Below are 16,134 nucleotides of genomic sequence, written 5' to 3' on the forward strand. Positions count from 1 at the left end.
GGGCTCTGGGAGCCCGTGGTCCCCGACCACAGTGCCATACTTCAGTGTTAGCGGGGCCGGCTGCCAAGCCCCCCACCAAACACAAACCCCTTACCCCCCTCCGAAACTAGCCCCAGGCACTGTCTGACCTAGTATGTGGAAACTGATCTACACAGTACACGCACATTGACATATATAAAGACATGCACAACAGCACATCAGTTCATTATAGCTGTAACGAGGCTGGAGGGGCTGGGAAAGAAGAGTGAGGGTGTCTTCGCATGAGCCCATTGGTTCCAGTGTGACTGATTGTGCGGAGCTCACAGGCCCACCTGGGGGGCTGCTGTGTCCACGCTCTCCTCTCATCTTCTCCCGTCGGCTCGGCACTGCTAAACTCTTCTCGGCTCGCTACTTCACTCTCCTCCCCTTTCTTGACTCGTTTGCCGCAGGGTCCCGACCACCTGGGGCTTCAGAGCGGCGGGGCGCTCCGTTGTTATTAGCATCATCGCCCTGCTGATTATTTCCCCGCCGCCTCCAAAAGAGAGTGCTGTTGGGCAGGGAGCTAAACTGGACAAAGGAGGACCTCCATCTCCAAGTAATTGTGTTGTACGTGTGAGAGAGCTGCCTGTATGCATGTAGGGTGTGTGTGTGTGTGTTTGAAATGCATCTGCGCTCAGGCAGTAAGATCTAGACACGGATGGCATTTTGTGTGAGCTGAGCGAGAGTCTGAGCCGACTGGACCGTGCTCTCCTCTTTCTGGCTGCATGACAGCTCCTTTTCTTGCCTCCAGACAAAAAGGAGCAGATCCCCGTCAGAGCGCGCTCACACGGGCAGCCAGGAGGCAAACCCTGCCTCGCCACAACTCAAAGAGCACATGTAGCCTCTTCCTTCTAGGAGTGCGACGTGGGGGTGTCTCCCACCCCGGGAGTCTCACAGAACGGGACCTTTCTCTGGGTGACTGGCAACCCAGCGTGCACACCGCCCGCGGACATCAAGTACTTAAGGACTTGTCAGTTCACGGAGCCGCCCACAGAAGACTTCAACTGTGTGCAGCGCAAGGTGTGATGAAACCCCCCCGCTGGCATCTCCATCTCGCTGTAGCCTATGTTCTCAGTCATGGTTGAGTAGCGGAAATTTCCCGGGAGCCTTTCAATGCTTCAAGGTTTTGAAGGCATTACGATTCGCCTCCTTTTTCGTCAGACTAAACCAACATTCTTGAAGAAACAGCCCATAATACTGGTCAAAAGTATAACGCCACTTAAAGGAAACCGTTAAACTCGAGAAATAGATGGAGGAGGGTTATGTTAAGAGTAGGATAAAAGGCATCGGTTAAGTCAGAGCAAGGCTGACCACTCAAGTGGAGCTCAGCAACCTTCACAGATGTGGAAAAAAACTTTTCACAATCAGAACCAAGCAGCGGTGTACACAGACAACTGAATAACTATACACAGTGGTAAAGTGCTAGGACGCTTACACAACAACAAATGTGCCAGTTAATGAACCTGAAAAACAACACATGAACAATGGAGCTTTCTCCGCAGATTTTACGGGCACATATAAAATGCACTGCAATTTATTTCTGAAAAGGCGGGAAAAAAAAGCCAGAGAACATCATCTTCGCAAATTGCTCTTCTCTCTTCCAGACTTGTTAGCCAAACATCCCTGATGAGAATAGCTCGTTGCTGTACTCAGTGTCATGTTGCGAATAGTCTTCATGCAATATTAACTTGCAATAGAGCTTGGAGGATGCACAAACCTGTGCATAGTGCGCAATAAATAAAACAAAACCATCTGTGATTGACACATCATTAGACACCCATGAATTATTCAATATCTGCAATCATATTGGTTTGCTAAAGGATCAACATGCTGAGGAGCATGCAGGCCCAGGGTACCTGATTGCAAGTTAAAAGCCTTCTGAACTCGACTGCTCCCATCCCTAAAAATCTGTCAGTGATTAGTGTAGAGAGCGAGGACAGGAATAAACCTGCTCAGTCCTTTGAGTGCTGATTGGGACCTCCTGCTGCTCCCAAAGAAAGGCTGCATCCTACTAGCTTTGAGATGGCTCTGATTGAAGACATCATTGTGAATGTGGGTGAATTTCACGCTTAGGAGCGTGAAACCCTCAGGGAGATGGATGGAGAAATGGGGAGCGAGGGAAGGCAGGAAGGACTGCAAATGAGGAGCCGAGGGTGCTGAGAGCCAGGGCTGGAAGGTGAGAGACCTTGGCTGAGGTCGGCTGATGTATGCAGGCGGATACAGACGGACACAGAAATAAAGTGTGGGGCATACATATGTATACATTTTATTTTATTTACCTTTTTTAACCAGGAAGAGACTCAGTGAGATGAAAAATCTCTTTTTCAAGAGTGTCCTGGCCAAGACAGGCAGCAGTACAACCACACATACATACAATCACAAAACACACAAAAACATAAAACAACTGAAAGAGCAAATCCCTCAAAGTCAACCACAATCCTGAACATATCAGGCAAAACATCTACAGCCAGATGTGGCCGCCTCCAAGTCAATCAACATCCTCTTAAAAGCGACCAATGAGACCACCGAGTACATACTGTACACCGAGTCCGGGAACACACAGGTGAGTGGAGAAATGCAGGCGCATACACAATGAAAAAGATTGGCTGCGTGTGTAAACAATCTCCGCATCAATCGCTCTATGAGCGGAGAAATCAACTCTGGCTGTCGCACCGTTTCATGCCATTCCCCAGCCTTCAGATGCAATCCCCACCAGCCACCTGCATATCAAACAAGGCAGCCATTCACATACAATGAATAATGATATCTGAATGTTATTAGCTCTCGATATTACAACTGCACTTAAGACCTGTGCAGTTATTCCTCCTTGTGCGGAGGCTACACAAAAAAAAGGCTTGAGTAACAGTTTCCTTATCTCCACTGGCCAGGGTTTAGTCCTGCTGTGGACTGGGTCCCTCCTATCTTTAGAGTTTTGGCTGTAATAGAGCCAACTGTGTCTCACAGCAGAGCCACACCTGCCAAATCTGGTAGTTAGCTACAAAATAAAGGATCAGCAGTTAATGAGGCCCATTTATCAAAGCAGATATGAACAAATGGCTTCGGAAGTGACCTGGAAGTGATTCAAATTGTTTTTTCAGCTATGGGTTTCATGTAATGATTCATATGTAACCTTTAAGAACTTTAGTTCAAATATGAAATGTTAAGGTTTCAATGTATGCCAATTTCAGGCCCTCTTTCGTAGGAGCAGGAGCAATGCCAAGGTTATAAAACTAGCCTTTTAGTTACACTGCTGTTCATATGAAGAAGAAAAAAAAGTTTTGGCTTGCGTAGATCTTCACCAAAGGTTAAAACTCAAGAACATACATTAATTTAGACGTTACAGAGAAAATAGTCCCCCTAACCCAATTTAAATAATTGTGCTTTTGTGTTGTTTAGTTACAGAAAAAAATAATTTGAGGATTTAAATAAACTCCTGTTGATGAGTCTTATGAAATACACTGCTGCTGTTAATCTGTCAAGCTCTTCTCCAAGCCGTTGAGATTGTGTATGATTTATAACACCTGTCGTCTGAGTTGATTTGACAGACCAGCTGCCTGATAAAAAAAAAAAATAATCCTTAAGCTTTGAAATAGTTTATTCTTCCTCCGCAACACAAACATGCATATTCAGGTGCAAAACTTGCCAATGTGCCGTCTCTTTCACATTGTTTAAATATTTTATCTTGGAATATATTACTATTCAGAACTCAGTCCACTGGTTTTGACAGAAAGTCAGTGGATTAAATCATAAATTATTTCACCATGTTTTCTCGAGCCTCACCAATTTCTGATAACCCACTCAAAACCTGATGAGTGTATAAAGTTAGAACAAGTCCATGTAACTTTTGCTAAACAGTGGTATCGAGTGGTAATTACAGAACTAGGAGGGCACTCAGAGTGCAGACCTCTCACAATGTTAATGCAGTGTGAATTTTTACCAGTCGCAAATTCATCTTTCCAATTATTCCCACACCACATGAAGGCAGCACAACCGCCCCTATCTCGCAATGTTTTTTTTAAAGATTTTTTGGGGGGCTTTTCCCTTTATTAAGTAGGGACGGTGGATAGACATGAAAGGGTGAGAGAGATGGGGGACAACACGCAGCAAAGGGCAGCAGGTCTGATTCTAACCTGCGCCGCTGCAGGACTCAGCAAACATGCGGCAAACGCTCTTACTGGGTGAGCTGGAGGCCGCCCCCCCTATCTCGCAATGTTAACAAAAGTGAAAAATGATTTGTGTATCTGCCCCATGTATTGGATCAGCTCCAATATTCAATCGCTTCTTCCTTGGCTCATGCTACAGCCTTCCACCAACCTTCTTGCCATGGTAATGGTAAACCTAGCGTAACAGTAGCACAAGTGATAAAAGCCTGAAAAAGTTAGCGAATTAACTCAGTTACGCAACACAATCTATCTTAAGTTTGCTAACATTACTTTTCTAACATTAGCCATGAGCTTATAATTATAGCAGACTAAGTAAGGTGGCAACAGCAAACCCCCTGAGTGCATTGGAAGCAGTAAGAGTGCATTCTAGTTTTTTTTTTCTTTTCAAATGTTAGGCTACACACTTTAATGTACCAATGTTGTTTTTTAAAGTTGTCTAACCCTAATCCTTCGCTCAATTGAGCATGCATGTGAGGTATTTCTTCAGGTTGGCTGGAGGATTTATGTGACATTGTTGTTGGTAAGTGGCAATATTCAGCTGTCAGTGAGACTCATCGATGTAGTTTTTGGAGTCCATGACAGAGACGAGCAATTACGCTGTCTTTGTTGTCATCTCATTTCTTCATTGTTTACATTGCTACAGAGATAAATACCACTTGAATCACAGAAGTGATGTGGGATTATTGAACAGCTCTTGTAGCGCTTTACTAAAAAAAAAAAAAAAAAAAAAAAAAGGAGGGTTCCTAAAAGCGCTATTGCTCAAAAGTTTAAATGTGCATTATGGCTTGAGCATGGGTATTTATGCTTGTGGAACAGCTGACCACATTGCCATTCAGTCCTAATGAATACCGTGTTTTCCAAAATATGTTTGAAGTAGAGAATTATGTTCATAATGGTAAATTATAAACAAAACTTTCAATGAAAATGATGCATAACCCACTACATTAGTTTTGCTTCACAGACTCAACAAAGAAAAGATGTACTATATTTCCAGAAGCATGCGGACTGATATCTGAATGTGAAAGCTGTCTACAAGCATATCACGTTTCTCATTGAAGATTTAACATTACCAATGCTGGGGTATTTTAAAGTGTTTTTATGCAGAGGATATTGCAGATACACAACAGGTTTTATCTACATGATGCAAAATGATTTCAACGTTTAAAGTGCCTTTGTTATTCCGCAGTACTAGCTGTCCCCCTCTTCACATTAAACATAGTTAGATGTTCTGTTCTCCATAAAGGTAAAGCTGCATGCAAGCTCACACTGCCAGCGTTTGCCAGCTGCTTAATCTACATTTCATCAATAAAGTCGATGGTAGAGGCATTCACAGTAAGGTCAACACATTTTGTCAGGAAAAAGGTAGACTATCCAAATAACACATTTTACATGGAAATCTGAACCATTATGAATAATGCATTCGTAATCATTATCATACAAAAATTAAACACAAAAACTCGGAATTTCAATATGATACATGAGCAGGCACACAAACGTTCCCCTTTATGTCAGTGCCCTCTCTAAAAGCACAAATCCTTATGTATTTATGCATTCCATTCCCCAAATAGTGAGTCTTTAGACCATTTGACTCAATTTGGACTTTCGCTCCACGTAGCGGTTTCTGAAAAAGACAAACTAAAAGCATGGGTTGCTTAGAAACAAGCCCGTTGACTGCTCTGACAATTTGCCCAAACAGCTTGGGAGACCGTTTAGCTTTTGCATAAGGCTGGTGAATACGACCCTGACCTTGTGTTATTGTTGCTTCAGATGGAGCACCATGTGTTTTCTTCCTAACTATTAAGAGTTCGACTATTTTGTTCGGTGTGTGTGGGGGTTATTTCTCCCGAGCTGGTGCAAGCTTCGAGAATGCAGCACTGGGGCAGTAATACCAAGCAGAGGAGGCCTCTGGCAGTTCTTGGAGAGAGGCAAAGTAGGTTAAAGTTTTACAGTGCTGATAATTGAGTCCAGTTGCTGAGGGCCTCGGAGAAGCTTCATGATTGCACAAAAACGCACACAAGGGCACAGGCGGAGAAACACATACAAACACATAACACGGTGAAACGCTCATTTCTTTGGAGCCGTGAATGCCCTAGATGCAGCGGCGGCGCTCAAATTAAGCAGCTCAGAGACAGAGGAATCAAATGCGTTTCCATTACGGGGCAAATGTTCCATCTACCCCCTGTCATAACGACACTGTATGGCAGCATTATGGGGAAATATCAAATTAGGCTGTTTCATTTGGAGGACTGTTGTGCATTGCGAACAGCTTTGGAGATCAATTGAGCTGCTAGGTAATGAGCGGCAGCGGCCTGCTCTAATATACTCCGTAATGTTCTTTTGATTGCTTTGGTTTTTCTCGCTCTGCCGTGCAGGGGAGGTAGCCCCCTTTCTCACACACTCATCAGGCCAGGTTACAGGGAAAAATAAGAAATGGGGAGCAGTGCAAAACTCAAGCTATATAAATCAAATGATTTAATCTGGACAATCCCTATTCATGTTCTTTGCCACAAGGAATCCATTATACTCCTTGAGGACACTGCCTATGTCTAGTTTTATAGTAGCCTGGCATTGCCAAAATAATTTGCTCAGGTACTCAGGTAATTTTCAACAGCGATAGACGAAAATGCCTTTGTTTGCAATTAGATAGACCTACAACCAATCGGAGCAACGTAACAACACATGTTGGGGCGGTGCTTGGTCCGTTTTGAAGCAGGAAAAAAAATGGTGGCCAGGTCACAAACTTTCCTAAAATTACAGCTAAACCTGACACTAAAATGGGTTTCTGAAAACATTTTAGGCATGAAATAGTCAATTCAGTAACATAATCTTGATTCATATTTGACTGGATTGGTTGGGTTCCCTGGCTAGTTTAGTACTGAAGAGTTTCAACAAATACAAAAAGAAACGAGACGAAAGAGACCTAGCTGAATAGGCCACTATGGGCGACCTTCAAATGAAGTCTCGCTTATGTGTCGATGTTGAAGTGGATGGAATCAGACACAGTACACCACTCTGCTCTCTGAAAGCAAACCCTCTCACTCATGCACCACTCTACGACAAGTAAGAGGCGCTCCGTCGCTCCACAACAACACTCACAGCTGGGACCATTTAATATGCTCTGGCTTAGATTCATTCCTCTGCACCTTTAGCTCTCACAGAAAATGCTAACAAACCTGTCCAACCACTTTTGCAATATGCTGCACCGCACTACTGCATGCCACACCATCTGCCACGTTTTGCTGCGCAGAGTGAATATTTATTTGCTCAAACTGGATAGCTCAGCATCCACCTACTTTTGCAGAATCGTCCACACACACAAACAAGCTCCCTCTCTGGGGTCGGAGCTCTATGCAACTGTGCGACGAGCGGATGGGAGCCGCTGGAGGGGCCTGATGTTCGGAGACGGGCTGCTGTTGATTTTACATGACCCTTACCTCTCCACGTGGTCCAGGTTCCCTGATACGCCCAGTCCTCCGATGGCGTAGAGTTTGCCGTCGTATACCAGGCTGTTGTGTCTGCAGCGGGCCACAGTCATCCGGGACACCAGATTCCAGTTGTCCAGCAGGGACATGTAGCACCATACGTCAGCCAGCATCACACCAGACTCTGTGCCCCCTGGAATGTATAGAAAAATAGTTATTAAAGAGGGTATGTAGGGTGATTTTAGGGGGGTTTTCACTTTCAACTTTCCCAGGGAACCAAGAACCTTTGTAGGAACTCAGGAACTTTTCCTAGGTTTCGACTAAATTCTGTTCCTGTAGGATCTGCTTGGCACTCAGGCTCCTTTTCTACCTCTTTGTTCATTCATTACATCCACTTAGACGTACAGTAAGTAAGTCCTTGTGTCAAATTCTCACCATTGTTTTTTTTTAAATCATCAAGTGTTCTTCAATTGCAGTGGAAACGCAAACAGAAGTGCAAAAGGAACTTTTAGCTCCTAATTCAGTATTCTGTATGGCTTCTATCTGGTATATAGCAGGGAGGTTATGTATACATGCAAACTGTTGGCATCAAGTCATATGATAATGATTGAAATATTGAAACATTCCTTATTTATACAAACTATTTTCTATATTGAAATCTCCACTGCTAGGGTGTGTTTTTCCACAGATTTAAAAAAAAAAAAGAAAAAGTGACACACCAACTGACTGAAAGTTGTTTTGCTGCTGTGTTGACTAGTCAACCAGCCAGCTGTCAAGACCGTACGTGTTTCAGAGCTCTTCGAAACAGCCCAGTTAGCTGTGTGTAGTCTGACATGTAACGCCAGCGGTGACTCAGTGACCCTGCTCAGAGTGAGAGGAAGGTTACAGACCGCAGCCTGTTGATTGGCTGGCTAGAACACCTCTGATTTCCCCACTGGCTGTCTGAATTCCCAGCGGGCACATGCATACCTGTTCCAATGCCCAAACACAAATTTACATTTATATGAAAAGAGGGAGAGGAAAGGTACACGCAGGACAAATCCTGCTGAATTTCCACGGTGCAATGTCAGGGTCTGAGTGCCGTGCAGGATTCTCACACAAATGGACCGTAGAGGGAGAAATTCAGTGTAGCTCTGGAGGAGCAACTCAAAGACGTTTCATTGAGGGAGTTACAGAGTGTACAGCGTGCCACTATGGAACAAAATGAACTGCAGAACACTGCAGCGACTGTAAAGCCACACACAAAAAAAAAAAAAAAAAAAAAAAAAAGGCCAAGAAAATGCTCCACAGAAGGTAAATAAGAAAGACATTCTCTATATAATAAGGACTTTTCTGAAAAGAAATACTTCAAGGTTGTCTGCAGTGATGGGCAGGGCTGAGTTTTCAAAGCAACAGATGAGAATGCGGTGAGGGTAGCCCCCGCTTTGGAACTCTTACACTGTTTTTGCAAAGGTCACAAGAAGCTGGCCATGGCCCGGTTAGCTTCACTTTGTCGAATTATATCTGTCATAAAGTGAAAATGTCCTCACTAAGTGTTTATGAATGAAAGTGTGGAGAACTTTGTCAAGATTCAGTATGATGAATGGGACTTAATCAAACGAGGTCAGGGACCAGACATTTTCTGGTCTTTTTTACCTTAAAAATCAATTTGTTTCCATGATAAGATCAAGAGAGGGAATGTCTGTTCATCCCCTCTTCATGTCAAGTCTGAAAACTATGGGGAACGGTGTGGAGTTTTATTATAACCACACTACAGCCACGCTCGCAGCTCTGTGAGGCTCTAATGTTAGCATGTTGACATGCTCACAATGACAATGTCAACATTTTTATGTCTAGCAACGTTCACTAATGCTAACATTTGCTAATTAGCAAACACACATATTGCTGAGGTTGATGTCATCCATTTTGCAGGTATTTAGTCATAAACAAAAGTATTGGACAAATTGGAAGTTATGAATGTCTGTACTGAATTCCATTGCAATCCATCTAATAGCTGTTAAAACATTTCACGAAAAACCACAAAAGGTCAACCTATGTGTTTCCCCGGAAAAGTCAAGGGATTACTAAAGTCAGTGGGATTCATCCTATGGGGACCATGGATATCTGTACAATGTGTTATGGCAATCCATCCAATAGTTGTTGAGATAATTCAGTCCGACCAAAGGGGTGGGTGGTCCGACTGATTGACATTGCCATCCATACAGACTTAGTAGGTACGGCAAAATCAGCCTGATGTTTGAATGACACAAGTGGGAAAATGATTGGTGTATTCTATCTTTTAAATCTAAAGACTAAATTTCAAAGGCCAATGAGTGTATTTACAGTATTAATTTGAACCAATTGTCTGATAATGTACTTAATTTGAATGTTTTTAACTACCATGGTTAATGTGAAATGTTCCTGGATGCAGGGATAACCCTACACTGCTGCAGTGAGATAAACCGATATGGTCTACTGTCCTCCTGCTCTGTGTGCCACTAAATAACTGCAGCAGGAAAGCTACAATTTTGCTGCTGGAGTGGGCGATGTAGCTCACCTGACAGGTAGATGTTGTCTCCCGCCGAGATGACACTGAAAAACTCGCGGTCGTAGAACGGCAGGCTGGCCAGCGGGTACCACTTACTGCTCTGGGGGTTAAAACAGGTGACGGCTGTCAGGGAGCGCTGGTTCATCCCGATCGCCTGACGCCCTCCCACCAGAACTATCACCTCCGCTACACCTAGAGGACAAAGGAACAGGAGGAGGACGGGGGAAGAGGATGATTGGGGTGGACAAAGGAAGGGAAGAGGTGGTAGAAAGCAGGCCATCAGGGAAGGTTTCCACAAGTAAATAAGAGCCAAGATTGAATCAACGCCTCTTTGGAACTAAGAGTCATAATGTTTTATGGCATGTTGCCTGACGTTTAAGTATATATACAGTACAGTCCAAAAGTTTGGACACACCTTCTCATTCAATGCATTTCCTTTTTATTTTCATGACTATTTACATTGTAGATTCTCACTGAAGTGAAAACCATTTCAGGTGACTACCTCATGAAGCTCAATGAGAGAACACCAAGGGTTTGCAGAGTAATCAAAAAAAGCAAAGGGTGGCTACTTTGAAGAATCTAAAATATAAGACATGTTTTCAGTTATTTCACACTTTTTTGTTAAGTACATAATTCCATATGTGTTCATTCATAGTTTTGATGCCTTCAGTGAGAATCTACAAAGTAAATAGTCATGAAAATAAAGAAATACATTGAATGAGAAGGTGTGTCCAAACTTTTGGCCTGTACTGTATATACACAAGCCTATGGCTTTCAAGGACAAGGTAAACATTTGTATACATCTACAGTAATAATGGCACCATAAAAGACAACCTTTTCATAGAACATTAATGGGCTGCGTGAAAACCAACAAACAATCAGCCATACATTTTAAGTCTGCTCTTTTGAATTCAGCAGGCCTTGGCTGTCCCAGAGTCAATAAGCTTGTCGGGGAAATGCAAAACGAAATGCAAAATAGAAAAGTTTCCTCTTGGTCACAGGAAACTACTGAGTTTAATGGGAAAAGTATAACTCAATTACCAAGACTGATGGGGCTGCCGTTTGTTTGGTTGCCGCCCAGCTCGCTTATTCTCCCTTCCTATACATGTCCACACACTCCCGGTGAAACATACACTGTGTTTGAGGGTGCAATCAGAGAATCGAAAAATCAATAGGTGAAAATCAATTTGTGTACGTTTGCACGTGGTGATGTGTCTGGTCTCATATACACACACTCGCTGAGGACCTGGTGTGATTAAGACGATACTTGAGCGCATTCAGCACTCATCCCTACTGCTCCTCAGCCGATGAACACAACACACACACACACACACACACACAGACATACACACACACACACACACACACACACACACACACACACACAGAGTTGCTGGATAAAGACACCAGTGATCCAAAACACACAAACAGGTTGGCAGGCTGCCACATGCGTGTCTCAGGTCCTCTCGGTCTTCAGCAGCAGGCTCCAGTGAGCAGGCAAGACGACGAGCCGCCAGACAGAAATGAGCTGTGTGTTTGGAAGCTGCAGCAGGCAGGCGGGCACAGGGAGGCGAGCCAGCGAGGGAGAGGAGGGCGATAGGGAGAGATAGAGACAGTGTGAGAAGGGGGAGAGAGAGACAGCGGGAGGAAAACAAAGAGGGAAGAGAGAGAGAGAGAGAGAGAGAGAGAGAGAGAGAAAAAAAAGAGAGGAAGAGAGGGAAAACTAATCTTCATACACTCCAAACTACTGGTTCATCAGCTTGGATCAATGTTTTCTACACAGACACTCGCCTGACAGACATCCATAGGCGGCTATCTTTGCCTTCTGTTTCTTTCTGTAAAAAAAAAAAAAAAAAAAAATCTATCTCCTTATTTTTTTCCTCTTTTTCTTTCAAAGCCGGTAAAACAGAGAGTTTTTCCTCTAGGAAGAGCAAAAGTGTAAAAGAGGAGAATGTTGCAAAAACTACAATGGGCCTTGGTGAGGCTGAGCAAACAGACGGAGCGGTAAGCACTGCCACAGACATATCGTGGACACACAGCTTAGACTTAGTGGACAGCTTAAAGCTGACTGGCGCTTTTCCTCTGCGAGATTTAAAGAACGTGTTCCTCTGCGTAGGACGGAAAAAAGAAAAAAGAAAAGAGCTGGTTCAAGGAGAAATTGTGACAGTGTCGCTGTGAGAATGAAGGCACACAAGCTATAAAAAATAAATAAAAAAAAAGACAATGATGTCAATATATGGAGGGCAAAAGAGTCGTTCCGCCCTTTCTGGCAGCGTGTAAAAGATGTGTGAACTTGGAGCGCTGCTAAAAAAGATTCGAATTTGTTCCCATCATGGGCCCGTTTTCACAGCTTCGTGGCATCGCGCCCCAGACTCCAAACCTCAAATGGCCCTCAAGACCTCCAACAGACCTTGGATATGCAGCTAATAAATGGATGGGAGTGCAGTTTTATAGGACAGTCACAGCTACAGAATTAAATAATTTAGTGAAAACAGCAACTTTGTCTTGCCTCTCATGAGCCTCCAACCAAACCCACACATGTACATTAATTATATTGACTTTGCTCTGCTATTGTTCTTCCTGGTGATTAGCTTGCTGCCATTGCAGTACGTGTTTGTACCCCATTTCTCTTTATCGCGTGCAATTTTTCAACTTCATTGGATTTTAAGTTCGACTGTTTTAGCTGCCTTTATAGGATTACATTTTCATCTCCTTTTCTTTCATCCTATAAGCTGCTTCAGTTTGTTGATACTGACTGCCTCAATTAACTTGGCAAAGTTTCAGTGACTGTGTCTGAGCCAATTTGGGACTTTTCTTTTCCCGTGTGCACGTCAATCAATGTTATACTGTTTCTTTTAATATCTGTTTATATTTATATGGTTCAGAAAAAAAATATTCAATTCCATCTTTAAACCTTTTGGAAGATGTATATACTAAAATTCCTGTTGCGGTAGCTTTTGTAGCAACGACTACAAAATAGGAGTCATTTCTTATGTTTTTCTGCATAGAATGTTTTCCTCCACAAAGCCTACTTGAACTCCCGCAGTGTCTGATTAGGCCAGCTTAAGCAATTCCACGTGCTGCTTCAACGTGCCGAATTGTATATGTCTGTGCACATGCAGGTCTTTATTATCACCTAGTGCACATGTGCAGGGTTGTTCCTGGCGCTTTCTGCTTGGCCAGACACGTCAGGGGGAGTACACATCTGGGCATTTGAGGCTGCAGCGCAGCTCTGACCCCTGAAGCCCTGAACACATTCACAAGCTAACACAACCCAACTCCGGCCTGTCAGATCGCAACAAAACATGAGAGCGGCACAGCTGTCGGGGCATTCACGGAATCGGATCAGATGGTTGCGTTGGTGTGTGCGCTTGTGTGCGTATGTGTGCTTTTTCTCCCAAAAGGAAGCCTCACAGGGACGGCTGTCAGTCAGCCGGAGGTTTGATGGGAGTTGGATAGAGGGATAAAGGGATGGAGGATCGAAGGATGGAGCTGAGCGGTTGGGGATGAAGGAATAACCAAGTCTTGACAGCTCTTTTTTTTTTTTTTTTTTTTTTTTATCCTGACAGAGTTTATACCCATGGCAGTTTGGGAAGGAAATGTCTGCTTCTCCTGATTGTTACTGACCTTTTGTTATATTTCTGGTATATTTTTTAACCTATCTATCTTCAGGAAAAAAATACATACATCAATTCTTCGATGGATTATCTACCATAGTCTTCTACTTTTGGCCATCGTGCAGCTCTACAGGAAGTGCCTTGTTTGTAACTCCAAGCTGCCACTGTTGAACTTAGTTTGTACTTTGATGGAAGTACTGTATTTTATTCTTTCTCTATCCCTGTGTGCAAACATTTACATTACATGTCATTTAGCGCTTTAACGCTTTGATCCAAAGCGACTAAGTGCTTTCAACCCTGAAGCTGCAAACTCCAGACAAGTAGTAAGTGCAAGTACATTAGCTTTAATTAAGTAAAGCTACAAAGAGCCATATGAAAGTGCAGCTTCAAGAAATATATATATACATTTTTTTTATTTTTTAAACACTGAAAAATACAAGTCCTGCGCTAAACATTCCACTACGTTCCCTAGCTAGTCACTTACTTTGTCCGTTTGCCGTTTTCTGCCTGCTGCATCTGGAAATGACACTGATAACAGCGGTGAGAGTAAACCAAAATAGTAAAAGGTGCAGGCCATAAAATCAGAAAAAAAAAAAAAAAACGAGCTGCTAAAACCTTCCTTGACTGCAGAATTCTCTGTAGGTATAACTATTAACATATTAATAGAAATATTGACTACTGGTGCTTTAAAAAAACGCCTGAAATGGTCCATTAGAACAGCAACAAACAACTCTTCAGTGAGAGAGGAGACGAGTGAAGCAGTATGGCAGCGTGCGTTGAGCGTGAACAGAGACTACAACGGTAACATCTGGACAGAGCCCAGTATTAAATCTCTCAGGAGGTTTCAGTCCTCGCAGGCTGTGAATTGTGTGCTGAAAAAAAAATCAACACACACGCACACACACACGGACGGACGGACGGACGGACACACACACACACACCAGAAGAAGAGAGGTTGATGGAAAGATGAAGACAGAACGTAAAGATTCTGTCGCCTCCTCTTCCCTGCTGCCACGCTGGCACTTATCTCACCTTGTCATGTGTCTGCCTGCTCTCGGCCCCATGCTGTGACCCTGCTTTCACTATTCATCCTCTTTTTCTGGCTAACACCTCCATCTTTCTCCATCTCTCCCACTTTCTCAACCTACAGGACACTTTGCCCCATCTCTTTCTCTCTCTTGAAGTCATTCTCTTTAAAACCGCAGGAGACACTCTTTTTCCAATATACTCCCCATTTCATCTTCCCTTTTCATCTATCCTGTTCTTTCACTCCGTGCCTCTTTTACCTCTCTTTCAGCTCTGTGTGACCTTACTTTAACCAGCCATACTTTGCTGCAGTTACAGTCAAGCAGACAATGTGGGATTAGGGTGGTTGAAGTTACAGAGGCACACACACTGACACCTAATAGTTACTCAGCCCGGTTGAAGTTGAGTTAAAGTGCCGCCATGTGCAACAGTTGTCCTCCCAGCATTGGATGTCCTTGTCTGTAAGTGGTATGTACTACAACAAAAAACACCAAAAACCCATTGATCTTGGAAACTACAATTCTAAACAAATTATAATGAAGACGCTGCAGTTTCCTCGCAAGGTCTATAAATGCATCTACGTATATTTGATCAACAGAGATACAAACTGCAGTAATTTAAACTACTTGCTGATTTGAATTATTTCCTTAAAAACATTTAAATTAGGCTTTTAGGCTTTTAGGCTCATTCAGATTCATTCCTGGGTGCCAAACACCTCTTTTACAGAAAGTACAAAACATTAGTGGTATCTAAATAGTAAGTTGCAGCTTGTTCTGCACAATTCACATCTCAAAGTCTCAGAGATGAAAAGTCATTCCAACTTCTCTGCTCCCCTTTATGTACAGTACATTTCCTTCTTTATGACAAGTACAGATTTAAACGGAGAAATCCACAAGGGCTTTAACTCACCAGTGTACAAGGAGTACATCGCTAATTGTTCAGTCAGACTATGAGGGTTTGAGCTCTGTTTTTCAGTAGTCTTTAACTTTATTATTATCCTGAAGGAAATTTGGTTGCTTTTGCAGTCAGCCATTGAACACATACTGTAAATCAAAGGAACACACAGATGACAATGAAAAACAAACATCTGGTCTAGTCTTGTGAGAAAACAAAAAAAAAAAGTGTCTGCGTGTTAATAAACATGTTGCACGTGCAAATATGTATGTGTTACTATATTCATATAAACTGTATGACTGAGGAAAACTGGTGCAGACTTTTACTTGCTGGGTATATCACAGGCACAGTGACACTGGCAGCCTGCCTCTCAGGCCTCAGAGCTATTCATATCTCACTGTTGGTCCATAACCATTTCCTCTTATCTCAGCCGCTTCTCTATAATCGCTCTCCCTTTTGCTTTTTTC

General features: G+C 43.1%; 1 protein-coding gene across 3 annotated transcripts in view; it reads right to left on the reverse strand.

Moving 5' to 3' along the window:
• The window catches only part of klhl29 (kelch like family member 29), a 232,935-nt gene that overhangs the window by 50,888 nt on the left and 165,913 nt on the right, over positions 1–16,134 (reverse strand). For all 3 annotated transcript variants that reach the window (XM_028605863.1, XM_028605865.1, XM_028605864.1), the window contains 2 exons: positions 10,140–10,322; positions 7,616–7,796 (listed from right to left, as the gene is read on the reverse strand). In XM_028605863.1, the coding sequence (XP_028461664.1) occupies positions 7,616–7,796; positions 10,140–10,322 (364 nt within the window). The remainder of the gene's footprint in view (positions 1–7,615; positions 7,797–10,139; positions 10,323–16,134) is intronic.

Source organism: Perca flavescens, chromosome 18, assembly GCF_004354835.1.
Source record: "Perca flavescens isolate YP-PL-M2 chromosome 18, PFLA_1.0, whole genome shotgun sequence".
NCBI lineage: Eukaryota > Metazoa > Chordata > Actinopteri > Perciformes > Percidae > Perca > Perca flavescens.